This window comes from Piliocolobus tephrosceles, chromosome 2 (assembly GCF_002776525.5).
Source record: "Piliocolobus tephrosceles isolate RC106 chromosome 2, ASM277652v3, whole genome shotgun sequence".
In the NCBI taxonomy this organism is placed as follows: domain Eukaryota; kingdom Metazoa; phylum Chordata; class Mammalia; order Primates; family Cercopithecidae; genus Piliocolobus; species Piliocolobus tephrosceles.
Genome location: NC_045435.1, coordinates 153,769,914 through 153,797,374, shown reverse-complemented (window position 1 = coordinate 153,797,374; position 27,461 = coordinate 153,769,914). Strand labels below are relative to the sequence as shown.

General features: G+C 38.5%; 1 protein-coding gene across 2 annotated transcripts in view; it reads right to left on the bottom strand.

Annotated features, from left to right (window-relative positions):
• NEK11 (NIMA related kinase 11) overlaps window positions 1–27,461 on the bottom strand; it is a 237,763-nt gene that overhangs the window by 14,414 nt on the left and 195,888 nt on the right. For both annotated transcript variants that reach the window (XM_026454179.1, XM_026454180.1), the window contains one exon: window positions 16,158–16,218. In XM_026454179.1, the coding sequence (XP_026309964.1) occupies window positions 16,158–16,218 (61 nt within the window). The remainder of the gene's footprint in view (window positions 1–16,157; window positions 16,219–27,461) is intronic.

The window sequence follows — 27,461 nt, the reverse complement described above, 5'->3', positions numbered from 1 at the left end:
TTGCTACAAAAGACCCAAGGGAAATTTACACTGCCTCCCCATGATGTCCACCACAGTGCTTTGCGTGAAGCAGCTTCTCAATATATCAATAGGACCCTACTGCCTACACCAAAATTAAATAGTTGGGAAAAAGTGGATCAACTTAGGAAAAACAAACTTGCTACTTATAGGAAATATAAAAAATACCAGAAGATAGAAAATAAAATATTTTTACTATGGTTATTTCACACTGCAAATATTCACCTGAATTTTATAGATGATTAAAAACAACAAGAGTTAAGGAGTTTGGAAATTCTTGTTTCATTTTGAATACAACAGGAGAAACCTCTAAGAACAGTACCTACCAGTAAAAGGAAGAGAGGAAGTGTCTGTTTTTTGGATTGACATTCAGTAATTAAATGTGGATACAGGCTAAGATGAGATTTGTGGAAGCTAGACCCTAACTTTTTCATTTGTGCTTTCCCTGTGGAGACAGTAGCCAATGTTTGGGGAGTTTAATTATTCTTATCTGCCAACATGAAGAAACTTAGCTTTAAAAACAAAACCTGCTTTTCTGTAATAGGAGGTTGATCTGGTTTCAAGACTGATTCAAATACTTAAAGAAAGTGTATCAGCAGTACTTCCTTCTCTTAAGTTTTCTTTAAAAAATTGTATTTTATTTTATTTCAATAGTTTCTGGGGAACAGGTGGTTTTTGGCTATATGGATAAGTTCTTTAGTGATGATTTCTGAGATTCTGGTGCACCCATCACTACAGCAGTGTGCATTGTACCCAGTGTGTAGTCTTTTATTCCTCATCCCCTCCCACCCTTCCTGCTGAGTCCCCAAAGTCCATTATATCGTTCTTCTGCCTTCGTGTCTCCCCAGCTTAGCTCCCACTTATAAGTGAGAACATATGATGTTTGGTTTTCCATTCCTGAGTTACTTCACTTACAATAATGGCTTCTAACTCTATCCAGGTTGCTGTGCATGCCATTATTTTGTTCTTTTCTAAGGCTGAAGAGTGTTCCATGGTGTTTATATAGCACACTTTCTTTACTCATTGGTTGATGAACATTTATGCTAGTTCCATAGTTTTGCAATTGTGAATTGTGTTGCTATAAACATGCATGTGCAAGTGTCTTTTTTCATATAATGACTTCTTTTCCTTTGAGTAGATACCCAGCAGTGAGATTCCTGGATTGAATAGTAGTTCTACTTTTAGTTCTTTAAGGAATCTCCATACTGTTTTCCACAGTGATTGTACTAGTTTACATTACCACCAGGATGGGTTCTCACTTTTCATTAGAATGCGAATCCTAACAATTGCCATGTGAAGCATGTAGCTCTCTCTATAGTTAGCAGAACAGAAGATAAATTGAAAAATGATTACCTGGCATCACCTACTCCTTAGCTTCTATGAAAGCCAAAAGAGGAGATGTTTCCACAAGACACGCAAGAGCCATCTCTCCTTCCACACCTCTAGGTTATTCCTAAAATTCTATCCTTACAACAGTGGAGCTCATTAGTGGAGTAAATATTTGTTATTTTTGGCCTTACATTCTCATTTCCCTTGTAAGGGGAATCTTATACTTTGTGAGACGGAGCCCAGCTCCCATTAAAGCCATGAATGCCAGAGACTAACTTACCAGTCTCCCATGTCATTAGGGTGTAGAAATATGACCAGCCTCTGCCAGTAAGATGAATTTGACTGGACATGGTAGTTCACATCTGTAATTCCAGCATTTTGGGAGGCTGAGTCAGGTGGACCACTTGAGCCCAGGGGTTCAAGACCAGCCTGAGAAACATGGCAAAACCCCATCTCTACAAAAAATACAAAAAACAATTAGCAGGCATCGTGGCACGTGCCTGTAGTCCCTGCTGCATGGGAGGCTGAGGCAGGAGGATTACCCTGAGCCCAGGAGGTCAAGGCTGCAGTGATCCATGATTGCGTCACTGTACTCAAGCCCAGGCAATACAGTGAGACCCTGTCTTAAAAAAAAAAAAAAAAGGTAATGAGAAGAAGCAGAGGCCACATGAAGTACATCCAGGCAGGTTTGGGGTAGAAACATCAGCCACAACCAGGTTCCCAAGGCAGCAATGTTGGCCAGTCTAAAAGCTGTGCCCAGTATCTCACATTATTAGCCTTGAGGACACTCAAGATTCCCTGTGGGAAGGCCAATTTGGAGGGGATCTGAGGCCAGCTGTGTGAGTCACCTGGGAAATGCAACCTCCAGCCCCAGTCAAGCCTTAAGAAGACTGTGGCCCTGGGTGATAGCTAACTGCAAACTCATGAGAGACCCTGAGACACAACCAGCCAGTTACACCCTCCTGAATTCATGACCTACAGCAACCATGAGAGATATTAAATGATTATCATTGTTTTCAGCCCATATGTTTTTGAGTAATTTGTTATGCATCCATAGATGACCAATATAGGAATTGAGCTTTTATGGTAGGTCAAGATAAGAAACAAATACATAAAAAATATTTCTGCATTTACCTTAAAACCAGTTTTGAAATCACTATATTGGTGCATAGTCTTTGTAGAAGACCTAAGTTACAGTAAGTTTTTAGAACGTAGGGTTAAAACAATAACTTTGAAAAACTTAATTTCTTAAATATCTTAAAAATGTTTTTAATTTTGTTTTCATTGACACATAATTATTATATGTAATTATGGGGTACAATGTGGTGTTTAGATAAATGTACATTGTATAAAAATCAAATCAGTGTATTTAGCATATCCATCACCTCATACATTCATCATTTCTTCATGGTAAGAAGATTCAAAATCTTCTCTTCTAGCTATTTTGAAATGTAAAATATGATATTGCTAACCACAGTCACCCAACTGTGCAATAGAATACCAAAATTTATTCTTCCTATCTGATTTTAACTTTATACTCATTGACCAATCTCTTCCTATCTTCCTCTCCTCGCTCCTCCCCAGCCTCTGGAGACAAATTTAACTGTTTATTTAAGCAAAGAATGATTTATGAATCGCACAGCCCTCAGAACCACGAGAGGTTTGGAGAACTCTATTCTGCAGTGTGGGCAAGCAGCAGTTATTGACAGAAAATGGAAGTGAGGCACAGAACTAGCTTTATTGGTTACAACTGGGCATTTGCCTTATTTGGACATGGTCTAATCAGTTGGCAACCCAAGGAAAGCTTCACAGAGAAGCAGAAGGTTTATAATTCTGGTATTTGTCAGGGCAGGGCAAGGTTGTGTTCACTATAACGTTCTCAGAGGCCAACACATAGTGTGGCATACAATTTTTTTTTAAACCATCACTTAATGAATGAATAGAAAGACAGAAGTAGAGCTGCCAAGCAGTTGGGAGGGGAAGCGTTTTCTACAAAAGATCAAGTAGTGTGAAAGCTCAGATGTGTGAAACAACTGAGTATATTCACGGAAATATCAAGAAGTCTGGTGGTACTGGAATGTAGGGTGTGAGGAAGGGATTGATGAACCTAGATGTATAGCACCAAGGCCAGAAAAAAAGTCTTGTGTGTCAGGTTAGGAGTTTGAATCTTATCCTGTAGGTTAGGATACTACTGTTGTATTTTTTTAGAGCACGATTTGAAAAGATCACCTTTAACAAACAAGGATAGTGCTTTGAAAGCAGTGACTTGAAATGTAGAACTCGGTATATGTTATTACTGCTCAGATAACAGATCACATGTTACTATAGTAACTGTTTAGGATCATCACTGCTCAGCAGAGAAAGACAGAAGATGACCTCTGACTTCATTTTCTTTGAACTTCTTAGAAATGAAAATTCTGTCTCCATATCTTAGTAACTACATTATGAGCCAAGGTAATCTACAAACTTTAACATTCTTAAATGTTTGGGAAATTAGCTGTACTGCTTTATTTATTTTATTTTATTTATTTATTTATTTATTTTGCGATGGAGTCTTACTCTTGTCACCCAGTCTCGAGTGCAGTGGTATGATCTCGGCTTGCTGCGACCTCCACCTCTTGGGTTCAAGTGATTCTCCTGCCTCAGTACCCTGAGTAGCTGGGATTACAGGCACCCACCACGATGCCTGGCTAATTTTTGTATTTTTAGTAGACAGAGGGTTTCACCATGTTGTCCAGGCTGGTCTTGAACTCCTGACCTCATGTGATCCACCCACCTTGGCCTCCCAAAGTGCTGGGATTACAGATGTGAGCCACCGTGCCTAGCCAAATTAGCTGTACTTCTAGCTGAGAAAAGTTATCAGCAGAATTATACATGTCCTTGGTAAACTATATTTACAAAAAGGCTTTGTACGTCCAAATTGGATGTTGTTACAGAAGTAATTAGAATTTCACAGATGCTCCAAAACCTTGCTTCCCATTAAGATTCCTTTAGTGTGTTAATATGTCTGATCAGTTCCGCTTTTTGAAAATTGTTACCCCTCAATTCTTCCACAGAACTTTGGTAATAATTCCTTAATCTCTGCTAAACAGTAACACTGATATAGACCAGAGAAAGCAACAGGGCTTCTGAATCCCTTACAAACTTCCCTTGCTTAAGCTCTTCAAACTCTTAAGTCATTAAGTGTGGTGATGACTTACAGTCAGTTAATCTTGCACTATTGTGTTTTTCACCTTGACAGAAAAAAATTTTTCATGCTAGTCTCACAGATATTTCAACATACTGTTTTATCTTTGGTTACTGACAGATTGTGACCACTTTCACTGGAAGAGAGAAGGGATATTTTGGATCATAAGCCAGTTGGATCGTTTTGATGTGGATGCACAATATCTGTTTTCCATTATCCCTTCTGTTTATGTTTTATAGAGATTTACATCTTGTGAAAAATTTAATTTTTTACAACTTCTTTAAAACTCCAAAGAATGCAACAGATTCAGGATTAGTGACAACTTACGGAGAACCTGCTACGTGTCTGCTACCTTGTCAGACAGCTCTATTTGATCCATGTGTAGCAAGTAGAGGTGGCAAGGAGAAGTTTGTAATATAAATAAATCCCTACAACAATATTATTAATTACTCTTATTAGCATACTAATAGCAAAGGACATTATGTATTTTGGTGTTAACTAGAAAGAAGTTCCAGTAATCAAGTCTACATAGCTAAAAGAGAAACTCACCAATCATTAATTCATTTAATACGCATGTATTATGGTTTCATTGAAGTTAATATACTTTGTAGCAGGGATACTGTACATTGCACTGGGGTTGTACCCCAGTACATACCCAACACACATTTGCCTTGTTCACAGTGTGTGGTGTACTCATCACAGTGTTCTGCAATTATCTGTCTCCCTGACTAGACTGGGAAATCATTAAGACAGGGACTTTTTCTTCGTCACTCTGCGACATCTGGCTTATAATACAAACTTTACAAACATTTGTAGGGAAGGAGGAAGTGGAAAAGAAATTGAGGATACAAATTTCAACTATTGAAATGTTATGTTTCAAAGTATCTGCCCTCAGTAAAATAGCTATTGGCTATATTATTGGCTATTCCCCATGCCCTCATTCTGGCCTTTTTTTCTGTTCCCTTTTCATTTCTTCCCTCTTTCTTTCTCCTAATTCTGCCTAGAATCACTTAATATCCTGTTCATGTCTGGTCTTGCTTCTTGTATCCCACGGGAAATTTTGATGGGAATTTAGAGTTTTGTAAATGAGGGGCCTTCATGCACAACAATTTGTTTTCCATGTATGAAAAAAGCACCTAGTAGGTATTCCCTGGTACTTTCACAAAACTATGCACTCGTCTGTCCAGGAGCGCACCTCATGACAAGGACCATATTCCAAATGAGTCTCAATATCCAACTCTTAATCAATGCTTTTAACCTTCTAGACCTCTCTAAATGCCTGATATGGACACTGAGCTTCTAAGGAAGCTCAGTAACTCTTATACACAGTGCCAGATAGCCCATTACACAGGACAGGATCACAAAAGGAGGAAAAAAATATCTAGGAAGAAAACATGTCATTTTAGCTTATAGCTTTTAAGTTTTCTATAATTTTTGGAAATAAAACTTTTATTTTACACTTTAATATTGTTCTGTTTGAATTATAAATTGGAGTGAGTGTGTACAATAATCCTTTCAGGGCTTAAGGACTATAAAGTCATAGTTCTTAAAGTACAGACTGGACCCAGAGCATCAGCATCATGTAGGAAGTTGTCAGAAATACAAATTCTTAGACACATACCAAACCTATATTTTAAGCCCTCTAAGTAATTAGGATGCATGCTCAAGGTGAAAATCACTGATCTCAAGGCTTTAATCTAATCTTGATGCTATAAAGGAGACTGATACACTGAACTTGAAATGTAAAAGATCATCTTCAGGATCTACTGAAGCCACACAAATGCTAACTCATTCATTCAGTCCACTCATCTGTGATGTAAGAAGGAAAAATATCACTGTCCCTGTTCCAAGCAGAATTCAAACTAAATCGGGGTCATGAATGGGGTCGAACCACTACACACAGCATTTTCAGGGTTTCTTTTTTTTTTTTTAATTTTTTTATTATTATTTTTTTTATTATACTTTAAGTTCTAGGGTACATGTGCATAACGTGCAGGTTTGTTACATATGTATACTTGTGCCATGTTGGTGTGCTGCACCCATCAACTCGTCAGCACCCATCAATTCATCATTTATATCATGTATAACTCCCCAATGCAATCCCTCCCCCCTACCCCCTCCCCATGATAGGCCCCAGTGTGTGATGTTCCCTTTCCCGAGTCCAAGTGATCTCATTGTTCAGTTCCCACCTATGAGTGAGAACATGCGGTGTTTGGTTTTTCTCTTCTTGTGATAGTTTGCTGAGAATGATGGTTTCCAGCTGCAGTTTCAAAGTTAAAAATTTCTTGGTTGAAATTACCGGAAAGGTCAAGTGTATATCTATTTTTCTTTCTTCTCTGGTTAAGAGACAGAAGAAGCTCTTGAAGATGTTTGTAGAAGATACAAGCCTATCTTGACATGTTCTGCAGGCACCTGGGCATTACCAAAGTGCCTAGGCAGATACTGAGCATGAGTAAAGCCTAGTTCAATTCACAGAGGTTTCATTTTGAAGTGACAAAGCTTATACTCTGACATATTTAAGCTTAAATTGGCCCTGGATCCTGTTAACACTCTGACGTATATTAACAACCACAATGATTAATAAGCGTTAACTATTATTATAGTTAGTGGGCCTCCCAAAAATGTAATAGGAACAAAACAGACACCAGCTACTTGGGCAGTGTTAGACCCTTATAAGACAATGTGATGGGATTGTCTTCATGATTTCTATATAATGACAGGAAGTTCTTGCAGTCCTGAAAGCAATAAAGTTCTCATGTGTAATGAGGGTCCTGCTGTGAGTTTCCACACCAGACAGGTATTTCAAAAGCATATGCTCCCATCACCTTAATGTCTGTAGCCATAATCAAAGAACTCCTTCCATTTCAGCAGCAGCATTAATTACATTCTACTGTTCTGGTAACGTAAGAGGTCACAATAAGGGGTCATCATAGTCATAAGAAGCGGTAGAAGGATTAAAGGGCTTCCTGTGTTGCACAGTTTTGGGCAGCAAGCACTTTAGCAGTTACATGGAATGAGCACTGAAATGTCCTATAGATCATCCCAGCAGATGCCAGGACACAAGTAGATGCCAGGACGCAAGCAGGATGCAAGCCAGGACACAAGCAAAACTGAAAAATACATTTAATGAACGTATTCAGAACCTTGCAATCAGACAATCTGAAAGGAGCTATTATAACTTCAGGGTATGTGTATTTTTTATTTTATAATCTAGCCTCTGTTTAATTTACAAATTTAGTTTACTATAATTTTCTCAGTAATCAGAGCGCCCAAAAGTCTTAATCCAGCCTTACTAGCAGGCACACTAAAGTAATGGAGGGCAGAATTGGGCTCTTTGCTTTCCAACATTTACCTCTTTTTAAAAATTGACTTCTAATCTAAGAATTCATGTACCTAGTACTTCCTCAAGTCAAAGCTTTTAATGTTAAAAACAAGGCAGCTTCCTGCCTCACCTTCAAGTTCCAGTCTCCAAAGTCGACCATATTCAACTCTTTAACTTGTTTTTTTTTTTTTTTTTTTTTGTATTTACCTTTATCTCTCTATAGTACATGTTTATACAACCATTTTTTTAAACTTTTCTGTTTTAGACTATCTATGGACATCCTACTATATATGGGGAATGTAAATTTTGTTCTTTCTTTCCTCTCTCTGCTAAATACACATACACACACACACACATGCACACATATGCTTACAAATATTTTTCTTCCCTCCATCTTTCTAATATAGTTACATCACATTTTAAAAATAACTGAATGTTTAAATTATGACTATGCAAATATTGTACAAAGCTAAGCACTCAATGTGTGCAGATTACTAATATTTTCTTTTAAAAATGACTTTTTGTTTTTCCAGGAGTTCATAATTGCCCTGGATTTTTCACTTTGTTTAGTTTTCTAATCTCCTTTCTAATTCATCCCTAAACTCACCAAAGGAAGTGAAAACTCCTCAAATTATGATAAAATCCAAATGGGTTATCCATTAGTTCCATTCCTCTCTAGGAGATATTTACTCACCCCTTGGAATTCTCAGACTCATTCTAGTCTGAATGGATTGTTTTCCAGACCTGTTGCCCAGCTATCGTTCAGGGACCTTTCTTTACTCTCATTCTGGGAATCCCCTTAACCTCTCTCCTATATGGGATTTCCTATCACCTGAAGTTCATGCCTTCCTCTTTCTTGATTGACTCTTATGTTTGATGAAGCATATCCTCTAGGAACTTCGTAAGAAAAGTCATGGGAGATAGATATTTTTCAGACCTTGTTTTTGATACTGGATTCCTGCAAATGTCTTTCTTCCTTTCTCACACTTGATTGATAGTTTGGATAGATAAATAATTGTAGGGTCAAACTTTATTGTCTTCTAGCTTTTAGGTATTTGTTGAAAAATAAGACACCACTCTTTTCTCTGATACTTTATAAGTGGTCTGTTTGATTCTCTCTAGATATTTTTCTTATTTATTTGATAATTCTTTTTACTTCCTGTTCTTTTTTCCTGGAATTTCTATTTGTTAGGTGCTGAATCACCTAGATGAATCACTTTGTTTTCTTATCATTTATTAATTATATTCTGGTAAATTTTCTCACTTTTATCTTCCAAACCTTCTACTGAATTTTTTATTTCTGCTATTAAAACTTTAAGAGCTCTTTCTTATTCTCTGTATTATTTGTTTCACAGAGATAATATCTTCTCTGCTATCTTTTAGAATTTTAATATTGTTTCTTTAATTTTTTATTTTAAAAAGCTTTTGTGGACACATAGTTTTTGAATTTTTATTTTCTCGCCTATATTGTCTGTTTCCTGAGTTCTTTGTATATTTTTGTCTTGATTTCTCTTTTTGGTTAGATTTCCTCAGATACTGGCTACTGCATTGTTACATGTTCACATGTAAGTGTGAAACATTAAAAGTCAATTTAAGCTCTTTCTGTAGATTCAGGGATTGTCAACTGGTAGGACTCATTCCCACCATTTTGTTGAGGAAATGTTAACATCCTTAGGATTCTCAGGCTGGTAAATGCTTTCAGAGAGATATCTTCTAAAGAGTCCCTGAAAGAGTCCATGCAGTTCTTCCAGTGTTTCAGAAGCCAAGTAGGAAGGGTATCTGGGGATTTCATAACTTAATATGAAGACTTTCAATTCATCTCTTTGTATTCATCACATCACATCATCCTTTCCTTTGGTGTCCCTAAATCCAGAACCTTCCTGATTCAATGTTCCACCAAATCGAGTCTATTTTCTTCTGTCTTGACTGTGGAGAGGAATATTGTGGCTTTGCCATTGGAGAGAAAGGCACCTGGGGTCTATTTCTCCTTATGCACACTGTCAACCAACCTTCCCATTTTAATTTTCACCTATACATGCCTTCAGAGGTAGTTGAGGCCTCCAAATCTCAAGCATTTATGAGATTCTGTAGGTTCAGTTGCTTTGCTTCTCCTAGCCTACACCTTACCCTCCCTTCTTTCCTATATACATCTCAGGCACTTAGCATTCAGCTTTCCCTGTGGTTTTTTTTTTTTTTTTTTTGAGATGGAGTCTTGCTCTGTCACCCAGGCTGGAGTGCAGTGGTGTGATCTCAGCTCACTGCAAGCTCCGCCTCCTGGGTTCACTCCAGTCTCCTGCCTCAGCCTCCCGAGTAGCTGGGACTACAGGTGTCCACCACCACACCCAGCTAATTTTTTGTATTTTTAGTAGAGATGGGGTTTCACCGTGTTAGCCAGGATGGTCTCGTTCTCCTGACCTCATGATCCACCCACCTCAGCCTCCCAAAGTGCTGGGATTACAGGTGTTAGCCACTGCACCTGGCCAGCTTTCTCTGTTTTCTAAATCAGTTATCACTCATCCATCTGCTTTATATCTTTCTCAAGTTCACTAAAGCTCTCATCTGCTTCCATCTCCTCTTATATTCTCTTTTTTTCTGTAGGTTTATATCAGCTTTATGCCTTTTTTGTCACATTAGTGGGGCTTCAAGCAGAGATAAATGTGTATTTTTACTCCATGATTCTAGTGCTCATTTCTTTAAGGAAAAAAAAAAAAAAAAAAAAAACCACCCAGTTTAGAAAGGAATTTGGATATTAACTATTCAATCAGTGTTATTTCAATTTTTAGCAGTGGAATCTATCTTTTTCAAGACACAATCTTTTATAGAAATTCAATTTATAAAATAGATAAGAGTGAAGATAATTTTGGTTGAAACTGGGAAAAGAACAGGGTCTACATCTAATTTCTCCTAAAAGTATTTTTAAACATTTCACGTGGAAAAAGCAAAATAGTGCACAGAGATCCACACTATAACCTTTTATTCAAGAAAGAACAGAGGAATTCACTGGAAAAGGAAAGATCTCAGTGAAGAGAGGATGGATAGACAGCCTTCATGCCAACAACTGACTGAGAACTGTAAGTAAAGCCCTAATATGGGAGGCAGATAGAGAGTGTTCCTCTATGATCCAGCTTTCCACTGGGGGACCATGCAATCCAGGCCATGGAAGAGCACCTTGTCCCTCCCCAGCCCTGGTGCTAACTTGGAAAAACGCTGGCAGGCTGGTAAGAAAGAAAGGCTCCAGGAAGTACCCCAAGCATTTTTCCAGACCCAAACCTCAGCTTCCATGATATGATTACTACGTATTGTATGCCTATTTTAAAATATCTCATATACTCCATAAATACAAACACCTACTATGTACCCACATAAAATGTTTAAGAACCATATGATCATCTATACAGATGCAGAAAAAGCATTTGAAAAAAGTCAGCATTCTATCATGATAAAACCTACAACTGAGGCATAGAAGAACCCTACCTCAAAATAATAAAGGCCATATGTTGTATTATCAACATCAGTATGATGTTGGCCATCTACAGCCAACATCATACTGAATGGGGAAAAGTTGAAAGTAATTCCCCTAAACCTGGAACAAGTTAAGAATGCCCACTTTCATTACTCCTATTCAACACGGTACTAGAAGTCCTACCTAGAGCAACCAGGCAAGAGAAAAATAAATAAATAGCACCCAAATTGGAAAAAAGAAAGTCAAATTATTTCAGTTTGCTGATCATATGATCTTATACCTAGAAAATGCTAGACTTCTCCAAAAACTGGTAGATCAGACGAACAAATTCAGTAAAATTTCAGGATGCAAAATCAACATACCAAAATCTGTCGCATTTCTGTACACCAATAACAATCACACTAAAAACCAAGTCAAGAAGGCAATTCCATTTACAATAGCTACAAACAAACAAACAAACAAAAAACCTAGGAATACATTTAACCAAATAAGTGAAAAATTTCTACAAGGAAAACTACAAAACACTAATGAAAGAAATCATAGATGACACAAACAAATGGAGACACATCCCATGCTCATGGATGGGTAGAATCAATATTATGAAAATGACCATACTGCCAAAAAGCAGTCTACAAATTCAATGCAATTCCCATCAAATACCACCATCATTCTTCACAGAACTAGAAAAAGAAATCCTAAAATTCATATGAAATGAAAAAAGAGCCTGCATAGCCAAAGCAAGACTAAGAAAAAATAATAAATCTGGAGGTATCACATTAACTCACTTCAAACTATACTATGAGGCCATAGTCATCAAAACAGCATGGTACTGGTATAAAAACAGACACAAAGGCCAATGGATCAGAATAGAGAACCCAGAAATAAAGCCAACTACTTATAGCTAACGATACTCAACAAAGCAAACAAAAACATAAAGTAGGAAAAGGACATCCTATTCAACAAATGGTGCTGGGATAATTGGCAAGTCACATGTAGAAGAATGAAACTGGATCCTCATCTCTCACCTTATACAAAAATCAACTCAAGATGGATCAAAGACTTAAATCTAAGACCTGAAACCATAAAGACTCTGGAAGATAACATCGGAAAAAAAACCCTTGTAAGACACTGGTTTAGCCAAAGACTTCCTTACCAAGAACCCTAAAGCAAATGCATCAAAAACAAAGATAAATAGATGGGACTTAATTAAGCTAAAAAGCTTCTGCACAGCAAAAGAAATAATCAGCAGAGTTTACAGACAACCCACGGAGTGGAAGAAAACCTTCATAATCTATACATCCAACAAAGCCCTAATATTCAGAATCTACAAAGAACTCAAACAAATCAGCAAGAAAAAAAAAAACCCATAAAAAAGTGGGCTAAGGACATAAGTAGACAGTTCGCAAAAGAAGATATACAAATGGCCAACAAGCATATGAAAAAATGCTTAACATCACTAAGTATCAGGGAAATGCAAATAAAAACCATAATGTGATACCACCTTACTTCTGTAAAAAATGGCCATAATTTTAAAAATCAGAAAATAATAAATGTTGGCATGGATGCAGTGAAAAGGGAACACTTTTACTCTGTTGATGGGAATGTAAACTAGTACAACCATTACGGAAAGCAGTATGAAGATTCCTTAAAGGACTAAAAGTAGATCTTCCATTTGATCCAGCAATCCCATTACTAGGTTATCTACCTAGAGGAAAGGAAGTAATTATATGAAAAAGATACTTGCACACGCTGTTTATAGCAGCACAATTTGCAATTGCAAAAATATGGAACCAGCCCAAATGTCCATCAATCAATGAGTGGATAAAGAAAATGTGATACACATACACATGTGGTACACACACCATGGAGTATTATTCAGTCATAACAAGGAATGAAATAATGGCATTTGCAGCAACCTGGATGGAATTGGAGACTATTATTGTAAGTGAAGTAGTTCAGGAATGGAAAACCAAATATCCCATGTTCTCACTCCTGTGGGAGCTAAGCTATGAGGACACAAAGGCATAAGATTGATATATTTGGACTTTAGGGACTTGGGGGAAAGGGTGAGAGTGGTGAGGGATAAAAGCCTACACGTTGGGTACAGTGTTCACTGTTTGGTTGATGGGTGCACCAAAATCTCATAAATTGCCATTAAAGAACTTATTCATGTGGCCAAACACCAACTGTTCCCCAAAAACCTATTAGAATAAAAAAAATTTTTTTTAAAGAAAACCTAGAGAAAACTCTTCTGGACATTGGTCTATGCAAAGAATTCATGACTAAGACTACAAGAGCACAAGAAACGAAACCAAAAATAGACAAATGGGACTTACTTAAACTAAAATGTTTCTGCATAGCAAAAGAAACAAATGAACAGCATAAACAGGCAATCTGCAGAATAGGAGAAAATATTTGCAAACTATGAACCTGGCAGGGACTCATATCCAGAATTTATGAGGAACTCGAACAACCATCACCAAAAAAAAAAAAAAAAAAAAAAAAAAAAAAAAAAAAAAAAAAAAAAAACAACGAACTAACTTGAATAAAAAGAGGGCAAAGGATATGCATGAACAGATACTTTTCAAAAGAAGACACAAATGGCCAAAAAACATGAAAACATGTTCAACATCACTAATCATCAGATAAATGCAAATTAAAACCACAAGAAGATAGCATCTTACACCAGTCAGAATGGCTATTACTAAAAAGACAAAAAATAACAGATGTTGATGAGGATACAGAGAAAAAGGAAAGTTTATACAGTATTTTTGCAGGAATATAAATTTGTACAACCTCTATGAAAAACAGTATGGAGATTTCTCAAAGAACTATCATTCAATCTAGCAATCCCACTACTGGGTATATACCCAAAGGAAAAGATCATTATATCAAAAAGATACCTGCACTTTTATGTTTATTGCAGCACTATTCACAACAGCAAAGATATGGAACCAACCTAAGTGTCCATTAAAGGATGATTGGTAACAACAGTACACACACACACACACACAGACACAGACACAGACACACACACACAATGGAATACTATTCAACCACAAAAAAAGAATAAAATCTTGAATTTTGCAGCAACATAGAAAGAACGGGAGGCCATTATCTTAAGTGAAACAACTCAGAAACAGAAAGTCAAATACCAAAGTTCTCACTCATAAGTAGGAGCTAAATAATGTGTACATATGGATACAGAGTGTGGAATAATGGACGTTAGAGACTCAGAAGACTGGGAAGTTGGGAGAGAGGTGAGGGATAAAAAATTACCTAATGGGTATAATGTACCATATTCAGGTAACGATTACACCAAAAGCCCAGACTTTACCACTGTGCAATATATCCATGTAAGAAAACTGCACTGTACCCCTTTACTTTATAGAAATTATAACAATAATATATATTTTTGAGATAGGGTCTCACTCTGGCACTCAGGCCGAAGTACAGTGGTATAATCACAACTCACTGCAGCCTAAATCTCTTGCACTCAAGGAATCTCCTAGTCTCAGCATCCCACAGAGTTAGGACTCCAGGCGCAGGCTATCATGCCTGGCTGAATTTTAAAAAATTTGTTTAGAGACAGGGTCTTGCTATGTTGCCCAGACTGGTCTCAAACTCCTGGCCTCAAGTGATCCTCCCATCTCAGCCTCCCAAAACGTTGGGATTACATGTGTGAGCCCCCACCTTCAACCCTAAATATTTAAAAATATTTTTTAAGAGCCTCTTCTGCAACAGACACAGTGTTAGACTCTGGAAAAACAGAGATGAGCAGTACAGACACAGCTTCTGTTCTCATGCTGCTTAGTATCCTCACCCCCTCATTCTGGAGGTCTCCAAGGAGCCTAGCTTGAAAATTAGTCATCTGATCTGAGGTCCAGAGAGGAAAAAGCCTTCCTGGTCTTAAGTCATGCTTGAATGTTAAATGTATTTGTTAAATGTTAAATGTATCAAATAAGTGTATTTGATATACAATTAAACAGATCACAGGGTGATGGTCAGGTGAGAAAATCAAAGACCTGTGTTATGACTGAGGCTTCCCATATGGAGATGTGGAATAAGCCAGAAAAAGGCTGTAAATTGTGCATAAAGCTCCTAATAAAATAGTGAATGTTTGCCCACCTGAAAACTTAACTGTTTATTTTTACCCTGCCATTCCCTTTGAATAGATTGCTTTTGGTTTACAGTTTAAATATTTTAAATAAAACCTTGTAATCAAATTTAGAAGAAAAAAATATCTCAGCCCTTTTCATCTACTAAGAATACTCTGTGTCACAGTTTATCATCTAGTGCTAGAGTGTATCACAGTTAGGTTTTTCAGATTAAAAAAAAAATAGAAGAAACTAAGAAATAGGGCTTTATCCACGAAGCACAAGCAATCCTATTTATTGAGACTGACCATGCTAAACGAGTTTTAGTTTTGTTTTTCAGACCAAGTCTCTTCAAATAACTGACTGACCTTCGGAGTGATGGTCCTCCCAGCTTAACTGAATGTACTCTGCTTCTACAGGACAAGTTAGGTAGGGAGATTCCTTTTTCCAGAAACTGCAAAATCTTGTTATTATGCACTGCTAGGCTGCCATTTGATCACAAGGGACGACTGAATTTCAATTATTTCATCCTTGGAGACTAAGAGTTACTTACAATAATAATAAGCAATTTTTCTTTGCGTTTCCTGGCCCTTGGGTCAGACATTCAACTTCTATTAGCATCAGTTTCTTCATCTGTTATACTAGGATATCAGACTGAAACACTTGTAAGATTTCTTCAAAGTTATTTCAAGATAATCAGTAGCTGCTCATGTATTTTGAAGTCTAAAGGAACTTACTCACCTAGAGAAGTGCAACCCAGGACATTTTCCAAACACCTGGCCAACGCTTCAATATCACTGTCCTGTCAAAATAAGGAAGAAAGATTTATTTTCCCTGTATGGTAGAAGGATACTTAATAACATGGAAAAATGTTCTTACTCCATTTAGGCAAAAAAAAAAAAAAAAAAAAAAATCTTGTTCCCAAATTATTTCAGTATAATCTTATTTTTAAAAAGAAAAATATCTTTATGTATATCTACATCACTCTCTCCATAACAATCTCTAGATTAAAAAAAATTTTTTATTATACTTTAAGTTCCAGGGTACGTGTGCACAACGTGCAGGTTTGTTACATATGTATACGTGTTCCATGTTGGTGTGCTGCACCCATTAACTCGTCAACAATCTCTAGATTTATTGCTCTGTCTCTCATGGCAGAAACATACACAAAAAATGTTAGCAGTGGTTTTGACTAAAAGGTTAAATTATGAGTGATCTTTATTGTCTCCTTTGTGTGCTTATGTCTTTTCCAAATTATCTATAATAAATACATATTAATTCTATAAATATAGTAAATGCTATCAGAATAAAAGAAATATTTTATTCAATTTACAATTTAGTCAATACAGCAGAAATCTTGACACATTTTTTCCTTGGAGAACAACTAGCTCTTCTTTGGAAATGTATGGTCTTCAAGGAGTGCTAAATCTAAGAATATCACTTGCCATTTACCTTAACCCTCAGTAAGAGTCAGACATCCCCCATAAGGGTTGGGGAAATCTCAGAACTGTATTTGATTAAAAATATTGTCTTCAATACAAAATAAATCTGTCCTTCACCCAGCAGGCTTGAAATAATCCAAAACAGCATCCTAATGATCTGGGAAAAGTGTTAATTATTTTCAGGTTTGTGGTTATGCTAAGGAAAATTAAGAATTTATGGCTGGGCACGGTGGCTCACACCTGTAATCCCAGCACTTTGGGAGTCCAAGGTAGGCAGATTACCTGAGGTCAGGAGTTCAAGACGAGACTGGCCAACATGGTGAAACCCTGTCTCTACTAAAAATACAAAAATTAGCTGCTCATGGCAAAGATTCAGTCAAAGAAAACATCTTTCAGGAGCATATTATGGTCAGTGTGATTGAGAATTATGCTGCTGATTGGAACTTTCACATTTCTTCACTGTTTCATAATTTAAATTGAAACTTACTAGAGCTAAATGGCCCGAGAGAGTAACTACATCTTGCTAGATGCCAAATCACAGTGTCACCAGCCTTCAGTCATCTCAGCCAAACGCTGGGAAGCCAGATTTTCAAATGCTGTGAAAATAACGGCTTCTTTGTTGATGAACTTAAATGTTCTTTAAGTGTCCTTCCCCTATAGCCATAAACCCCTCCATTATAAGAACATGCCTTAGAGGCATGAGGAACATTTTGTAAAATTCAATTCTGAAAAACTGTCCCACAGATTCAAATTTAGTCCAATGCCCACATTTTTTTCAGAAACCTATGCAGTCATTTCATAATGGATTAGACATTGCTTTTATGGTAGCTGTTCTCAAAAGGTACAGTCAGATCCGTGAAGTACATGATAACGATCAATGCCTGCCTAGCAGCCACAGAAAAAAAACTATCATATCTGAAGGAATCTCCCTTTTAAGACAATGTCAATATATAAATATTGAAAATAATGTTTTCTCTAACAATTCCCATTTATTTTTCATCTGGAAAATATAGAAAATTATCAAAGACAATAAATACCCTAAATCCCACTGCTATTAATACAAACACACACACATAAACATATACAGTCGGTCTTTTCTATATACATCTATCTCTTAGATGTTTCAGATCATACTATATATGTATGCTATATGCATGCCTATCTTTTAGATATTTGAGATTATACTACATATATATGGTATATGTGTCTATACATAAGATACACATAAAACAGTACAATGTACTATTGTACAATATTGTTTGGAATATTAAGTTTATTAAAGGGGGTTAGTACTCATATAAAAAAAAGTTTACGTTTTTAGAACAGACATTTCAGTCACTGCATTCTCAGGTATTCCAAGCCAAATATGATGACATCAATAGATTGCATTTTTAAAACATTGTTTGGTTTTTCTGTTTCCAAACAGAAAATGTACAGTATTGTTTGAACTTTTATCCGATGCTCCTAAAAATTCTTCAGAAGCATAATTTTAATGGCTGGACCACTGCGCCCTAAAGGTATATCATATGTATTTATCCATAGCCTTATCATTGGACATCTAGACTGCTTTCATTTTATTTTGTTGTAAATAATACTGCAATGATGATCATTACACATACATCTTTGTTTCATGTTTATTGTTATTTCTTTAGGTTGGCCAATCAGAAATAGAATTATTGGGTCAAGGAATATGACAATTTAGAAATCCTCCTCTTTCTCTGTTCTTATTCTTTTCTCTGCACTCCTACCCATCCCAACAAGTACATTTTCTCCACAAGGAGCTAATATATGCCTTCATATTTATTTTCATCCTCCTGTCTATTAAAATATGCTCTCTGTCAAGAATAGATACGACAGATCCATTAAAGTCAAAATGCTTGATAAAGTTCATGTGTTCTCTCTCTCAGGATATTCGTGTTTCATAAGGCATATAACCTCATATCAGGAGTTAATTTCTAATAGCAAAAGTTTAGGCAGCGGCAAGTAGGCAATCTCAAAGAAGGAAGTCGGATGGGGTCTTCACAGGATTGTACAAATCACACCACGTAGATCTTCATTTAGTTATCAGGCAGTTGTTTGACAAAATAATCCAGATTACCTCCTCACCTTAGAACTAGTCATAATGAAAGATACCATTCGCAAGAAAAAAACCGTGTCACTTCATTATCCAGTTGTATTTCATTCAGGAAACATTTATTAAATTAAAGAGGGTTGGTACTGATATAAAAAAAAAGTTTATGTTTTTAGAACAGACATTTCAGTCACTGCATTCTTATGTATTCCAAGCCAAATATGATGACATCAATAGATTGCATTTTAAAAATATTGTTTGGTTTTTCTGTTTTCAAACTAAAACCCTGTTTCTAACAACAACAACAACAACAAAAAAACAAAAACCAATTATGTGTCAAATGTATACAAAGACAAGGAAGAGAGATGAAGCCTAAGCCTACCATTTGGGGAAAAATAATCATTTTCTGACACAGTTTGTTTCTCAAGCTACTGCTGACAAATCACTTATCCAAGAGACTCTGGTCGTGGTGTATTACCCAAGCAGCAGCCAACTCCAGTGAAAAAGGTGCAGAAAGATAGGAAAGAGGTTTTGCCACACCTATTAGGGAACAAACCAATAAAAACCTACTCATGGGAGAAGCCTACTTCTAAAAGGTTTATTTTTCCCAAGTCTAAGAACAGTTAGCCTTTATGTGGATAAAGATTCTGAGAAAGGAGCCAGAGGAAGGCAAGGCTTAAAGAGATAAGATGCCATATTCTTCCCTCCTCCACTATCCACAGTGAACTTGCTCTCGCTAAATGAGTTAAAGGGAAAAACAAATTTACATTGACTAAAAACAATAAATAAATGATTTGGTTAAGAAAAATATTGAGTAAATTTGAAACTTAAAGAGTTGGAGATGATAAACCAACGACAGAGGGTTCTGTTTGAAAGGTAAGTGAAAACCATTTACACAGTTCTCATTGAAGCTGAATGGATAACTAAGGGAATGATATCTGTAAAATGATAACTGTATTTAATATTATGTATATTGTTTGGTAGCAAGTGAATTGTGACAGTATGAATGAATGAATGAAAGCTACCTAGCTGCCACAAGAACTTAGCTTGGGATGAGAGTTCATTCAGTTTGAGCACCAGCAGTCCCTTGGAGATGGCATATCTATCTTTAGATGTTCTTGAGAGTCTCCCAAAAGGTTATTCTTTTGCTCACGGCTCCTTCACCTTGAAGGTGTGAAAACTCAGCCATCTGTCTACATCTAGCACCCTCAGCACTCTCCTGGCTGGTAGGCTATACTGACTCCCAAAGGCATATCTAGAGAAGGCTCGGCACATATCAACACACGCATAGACAGGTTCAGAGCTACAGAAGTGTTTTATGTTTCCAGTGGCCAAAAGCTGCTCTGAGCGAGTGAGAATGGATGCATGCATGCTTTCATGCTGTGCTGCCAGGCCTGACACCATGTCCTCCATCTGCCAAACAATCCCAAGCAGGCATAGACCTATAAATGTATGTACGGAGTAGAGTATGCATAACCTTCTATCACAGCCCCAGCTATGGAGAAGTGCTCAGCTGAGCTTCATCTTGCTCAGGCCTCAGGCACATCCTCACTTAACCTTATGTCAACAGATGTGAAGGTATAGAGGGGCTGATTTCTTTCACCTCTTGGTCACCTCTCCTCTCAGAGTCATCCCACAGAGATGTAAATCCCACCAAATCATGCAAAACCCTCTTCCCTCCTCACCCAGAGTCACTCTGGACCCATGTTTTTTGTTTTGTTTTGTTTTGTTTTGTTTTGTTTTTTTCCTGAAAGACTTCATTTGAGTGTACTCACATCTTCTTGAAGCTGTGGCCATGCACTGGCCACAAGCAGCCAGGAAGTGGCCTCAATGCAGGCTGAGGACCTATAGAGCTCATCTATGTACATGAATATTGCAACTCTGTTGCAGTTTTTTTTGTAGTTTTTCTTTTGATGCCATTATTAATGATGCATTATTTTTATTGAGACAAAATTTGCACATGATTAAATGCAAGATCTTAAGGGTACAATTCTGTGAGTTTTCAAAAATGTATACACTTGTGTATACACCACCTAAAGCAAGGTAAAGAATATCTCTGTCATCCCCAACAGTTTCCTCAGGCCTCCTTCCAGCCAATCCCCATTCTCCACAGGCACTGTTCTGATTTCTATCACCACAGACTCATCGTAAGACTGTTTATGTTACCCTTCGCTGCACTGGCCTTTGATTGAAGTAAAATTCACCCTCCTTACAAGTTCTTTGTGCATAGCTGTAGCTGGTCTGACTTTTCCAACCTCATAGATCTTTTTGCTCACTATGCAGTTTCTGGAACGTGCCCAGTGTTTTCATGACCTGTAGCTCTCCCACACTCTCTGTTCCCTCTCTGTGAAGCATTCTTCTCCCAATTCCCCTTTGTCCCATCGAGGACTGGCTCCTTTCCATCCTCCAGGTCATGGCTGAAAAGTCATCTTCTAGAAGCACTCCTTGACTTCCGTTATTAGTAGGTCTTCCCTTAACCAAATGCTCATTCCTTTATCACTTCAGCTTCTTCATTTTCTAGTTGCTCTTACTTCTTTCTTTGTGTCCTAGCTAATAGGCTACCTATACCAATAGACCATACACTGCATCCATTCATTCATGTATTCCACAATATCTACTAAGTATTTGTTCTATGATAAACACTGTTCAAGGTGCTGGGAATATAGCAATGAAAAAAAAAAAAAAAAAAGAATATCTGCTCTACTGGCTTTCATTCTAGTAGAGGGAGACAGGCCATAAATGAATAAGCAAGAAAATAGTGGCAACTCAGTTGGCAATAAAGACTATGGAAGAAAATAAAGTAGGGGAGGAAAGAAGAGATTCTCAGTCCCGTGAATGCTATTTCATACAAGGTGGTCAGAGTCCTCCCTGATAAGATGACATATAAACAGAGACTTGAAGATAGGGAGGGAGCAAATCATTTGTCTATCTGGCAGGAAGAGAATTCAAGGCTTCCAAAGGCAGGGACATGCTTGGTGTGCTCCAGAACCTGGAAAGAAGCCACAGGGTTGGAGTGAGTGAGGGCAGTTCTTGTGTTGATGGAAGAGAGGGGCTTAGTGAGGTGATGATGATGAAGTACTGAAAAGCCTTTATTTGCTTTGAATGAGATGGCAGGATTAGTAGGAGACCAGTTAGAAGCTATGACAAGGAGGTGATGATGGCTTTGGCAGTAGGAATGCAGGTAGTAAGTAGAGGTCAAATTCCAAGTACACTTTAAAGGTCAAGCCAACAGGTTTTGCTTATGGATTGGATATGAATGTGAGTGAAAGGATGTCAGTCAAGGTTGGCTCAGGAGAAGCTAATTTGGACTGAGGGTAGAGTATATGAGGGACTTAACTTTGGTACATGCTTATTTCAGGATGTCCATTAGAGACTCCTAACCCTACTCCCAGGCAGACTGGATATGTGAGTCTAGAGTTCTTTTGTGCACGCTTATTTCAAACTGGATATGTGAGTCTAGAGTTCTATGAAAACAGAACTGAAGAATGGAAGGCACACACTTGGGAGCTGTCAATCAATAAATACTATGTAAATATGCAAGGCTGAGTGAGATCCCATGAAGGTGGAACTATGTCTATTGTGTTCATTACCATATACCCAGTGCTTAGACCATTCACATATGTGATACATAAATGAATGACCCAAAAAGTAGCTCATCTGTGTTTATGTTGTGTGTGTGTGTGTGTGTTTTTTTTTTTTTTTTTGAGACAGAGTCTTGCTCTGTTGCCCAGGCTGGAGTGCAGTGGCCGGATCTCAGCTCACTGCAAGCTCCGCCTCCCGGGTTTACCCCATTCTCCTGCCTCAGCCTCCTGAGTAGCTGGGACTACAGGCGCCCGCCACCTCCCGCTGCTAGCTTTTTTTTTTTTTTTTTTTTTTTTGAGGCGGAGTCTTGCTCTGTCGCCCGGACTGGAGTGCAGTGGCCGGATCTCAGCTCACTGCAAGCTCCACCTCCCGGGTTTACGCCATTCTCCTGCCTCAGCCTCCCGAGTAGCTGAGACTACAGGCGCCCGCCACCTCGCCCAGCTAGTTTTTGTATTTTTAGTAGAGACGGGGTTTCACCGTGTTAGCCAGGATGGTCTCGATCTCCTGACCTCGTGATCCGCCCATCTCGGCCTCCCAAAGTGCTGGGATTACAGGCTTGAGCCACCGCGCCCGGCCTTTTTTTTTGTATTTTTTAGTAGAGACGGGGTTTCACCGTGTTCGCCAGGATGGTCTCGATCTCCTGACCTCGTGATCCGCCCATCTTGGACTCCCAAAGTGCTGGGATTACAGGCTTGAGCCACCACGCCCGGCCCTGTGTTGTGTTTTTAAAGGTGTTTTTTTGAGACAGGGTCTTATCTGTTGCCCAGGCTGGAGTACAGTGGCTTAATCATGGCTCACTGCAGCCTCGACCTCTTGGGCTCAAGTGATGTTCCAGCCTCAGCCACCCAAGTAGCTTGGTGCCACCATGCCCAGCTATTTTTAAATTTTTTTTGTAGAGATTAGGTCTCACTACGTTGCCCAGGCTGCTCTCAAACTCCTGAGCTCAAACAATTCTCCCACCTCAGCCTCCCAAAGTGCTGGGATTACAGGAGTTAGCCAGTGTACCCAGCCCCACCTACTTTATTTTTCCTGCAAGTTGCATTTTAAACTATTATCGACTCTCCCACAAATGATGTCCAGAACAGCCCTGAAAAATATTACTAAGTTACTGAAGCCAAAACACCAAGGTGACCTTATCCATCTTCTTCTCACTCAGATGTACCTTTCACATCTCAGCTTGATCTTATTAGAAGCCAAGTCCTTCCTTATATGCATTCATAATTCATAGGAAGGCAGAAGATGCCGTTTAGCATAAAGCCATAGGACAGGGCTGATGGCACCTTTGTGAGGGCTTCCCTGAAATCAGGAAGCTGATATCACAACTCCCATCTCACTACTGACGGTGGCCTTCTGCCTTAAAGTATGTGCAGTGATAGGAACACAGAGCCACACCTGCAAAACTCAAACTGCCAACAAGCCCCCAGAGCTCCCATAAGACTAAAAGCCTCTTTCACTGAATTCCGAATTGCTGAAACGTGACTGTCAATGTGTCCACATTTCACTGCTAATGCCTTGTTTACTCTGCATTATTAACACCTTCTAACTGCAGCTGTCTCTTATTAATGCCCAGGTTCTTGGCAAGTCAATGCCTGTGGGGTTGCTTTAGGGTTTCAAAGACATTCTTAGGTATCCAATGACAGAACTCTTAAGACATTTAGAATTACGGCTTAGAAATGTAAAGGATAAAGAGACGAAAAAAGAAAGCGGGGCTGAGAGAATGGAAACATAACACTACCCAAAACAGGGCAATGGATTTTCCAGGAACTGGTGAGGCCTGTACTCCCTCTGCAACAATCCATTTCTAGAATTCCCCCACAGTGAAAGAAAAGCTACCTCTAATCAATCCTTCCACTTGCTCTTTATTAACTACTTAATCTCTTTCCATTCTATACATGCAATAGCCTAGAGAAGAAAGTCCTGCAATTTAGCGGAGGTTTATTGCCACAAAAAGACAAAAGAATTTTTCAGTCCAAAAGATAGTCATCGTGATACACAGGTCTTTATTGCAGATTTCTATTTTTAACTCTAGTTCTAGCTTTATTTTTATTTAAATCCCACAGAGTAAGTGAAAAATGTAGCCCTGTGATTTAAATATGATTTTAAATCATCAGCTCATAGTCCATTTTCACACACTTTGGAGCTGTCAGTTAGGTCCCAAGCATCTCCTTTTCTTCTCCTTTACCAACTTCTACATTAAGTTCTATACTTACTCCAAATTCCTAATGTTGGTACAATGAATATTTGCTGGTTTAAACCCCAGCTCTGTCATTGGATGGGGTAACTTAGGTCAAATTAGTTATTCTGTCTGTTTCATAGTCTTCTCATTTGTAAATGGGTGAGAGATGTTAATTCCATCAAGTGCTGAGAGTATGAATGAGATAAGGCATGTAAAGGAATTGGCACAATACCTGGATGCTGCAAGGTAGTTCTCTCTTATTATGACTGGTGTTTTCCCAGGGATGACATAGACCCCTGTGCCTCCAGATTACCAGGTTATATAGGAACAATGCACCCCCAATAATGGCCCCCATGTGTCACAACCCTTTCCTCCCAGGTTGGACACCATTAAATGGTATTTACTCTCCCTGTCTAGGTGAATGAAATATTCAGAAAATTAAATTTCTGATCACAAAACAGCTGGATGGGACTTGTATTTTTCTGTTTGCCAACACTGTTTAGGATGGGTTTCATATTTTTTGCAGGCTTTCTGTGTACCATATGGTCAGGGCACCTCAGCTCTGATGATAGCTAGGGAAATAGGGATTAATGTAGGGTAATGGAGGGAGAAGATTGTTGGAGAGAAAAGCACTACAGGGTCCATTACAACTAGTCTTATCAGCTGTGTCTCACCACTCTCACCCCAAAGTTCCAGGAGCAGCACAGCAGAGCACAGGGCATCTCACAGTGAAGGTCACTGTTCCTTTATTTGCCCATTGACCTGTAGACCTCTGAGCAGCCACCAACAAGGGAGACCGTGGGGCTGGTGACCTCACCGTCTTCACACTGAAGGGAACACTCAGATGCTTTGCATTCCTGCTCAGTTTTGCTTTGCCCTTTATTCACCCTATTGCCTTTCTCCTTTTTCTCCATGCTTTGGTATTGGGGTGAAAAATGTAGGTGTGATCCTAAATCCTATAATGGACCTAATTTTAAAGACTTAATGTCTAAGGTCTCCTACAAAGCCTGCAAACTCACACATGTATCCCCCGAACCTAAAATAAAGGTCAGAAGAAAGAAAAAAGAACAGCATATCAAATTGTTAAGAGAAGTAAGTGATACAATTAAAAAAAAAAAAGCCCATTGTGCTGTATCCCACAGCAAGGTTTGACTGGTCCCAATATGACTAGCAATGAGCTGTGCTTTGATCTGGACAAGAAATGGGAGAGAGAGAAGGGGGAAGAATCATGATGGAAATGAAGGCTGGGATGGGGGTAGGGATGGAAATTGTCACCTCAAAGTCTCTCCTTTGAGCAACACACAGTCTACAGAAGGCCCACCACCTAGAAGGAATGACACACCAAATTGGGAGTATCTGCTGACACTTTAGCAAGGCTGATTGCTTTACAGCCTGGGACACAGGCCAGCGGAATGCTAATGGAAAAATGATCGACAATCTGAAACAGCTGGGAGTCTGCTTTTTAGAACTGACGACCTCTAAGGTGGATTTAAGACAAAAAGTGTTTCTTCCCTAGTGTGAAGGTAAATTAATTAGGTCAGATCATGTAAAAATAACAGGCAAATAAGTCCCACTATTGGGACTCAACAGTTCTGGCAACTTCTTTTAAAAAAGAAAAGGACATAGGTCGGGCGCGGTGGCTCACGCCTGTAATCCCAGCACTTTGGGAGGCCGAGGCGGGTGGATCATGAGGTCAGGAGATCGAGACCATCCTGGCTAACACGGTGAAACCCCATCTCTACTGAAAATACAAAAAATTAGCCGGGTGTAGTGGCGGGCGCCTGTAGTCCCAGCTACTCAGGGGCTGAGGCAGGAGAATGGCGTGAACCCGGGAGGCGGAGTTTGCAGTGAGCCGAGATGGCGCCACTGCACTCCAGCCTGGGGGACAGAGGGAGATTCCATCTCAGAAAAAAAAAAAAGAAAGAAAAAAGAAATGGACATAATAGGAGGAGATAAATCTGTATTCCGTAACAGATGAGAGATGTTGGGTCTTTTTGGTTTTACTTTTCATAACTCAGCACTCTTCCTGGAACTGGTTTAAATTTTGCCTTGTACATAGCACAGTCATTCTGTTTAGTAAAAAGGTCTTGCCAGAGTACCAGATAATGCAATGGCCCTGCAGCTATTCCCTTGCACCTAATGCATTTACTCTATCATCAGTGGAGGAGAAGGGATTTTAACTGTTGTGCAGAGGAAAGACGTATAAAGCAGAGGCTAAAAATAAAGTCATATAGTCCAGTTCTACTGCTTATTAGCTGTGTGGGCTTGCAGATGTAACTTCATTTCCTTATGCCTCAGTTTCCTCTTGTGTGAAGTTAGGATGTCACAAACAGTCTTATCTTTCAAGGGACCTAGGTTTTAAAGTCAGCACTTGAAATAGCCTCCACTGCTGTTTCTTTTTCGAGCAAATGAAACAGCTGATTTGCACTTAGGGACTAGATTGTGTGAAAAATCGTATCTTAAATACTGGAAGTCTACAACAACAATCCAAAGCAACAGGAGGCTTTTACAGTCTGAGAGACGCGAGAACTGAGATGTAGGAGAGGGACAGGGCTCACATCTCTCAGCTCATTTTCACTCTGGAGCATTCAGCAGAGCCACATGAAATCCCTAACTAAGGATCCCTTCCTCTCTCCCGCCTTCACCTTCTCCTTTACCTCTGCCTTCTCCCTTATTTGAATTCCAGCCAGTTAAATTCTAGTTTGATGCAGTTCATCTAGAATATACACATCAGAGTTGTTGCAAGAATTAAATGAAATAATACACCTGTGACA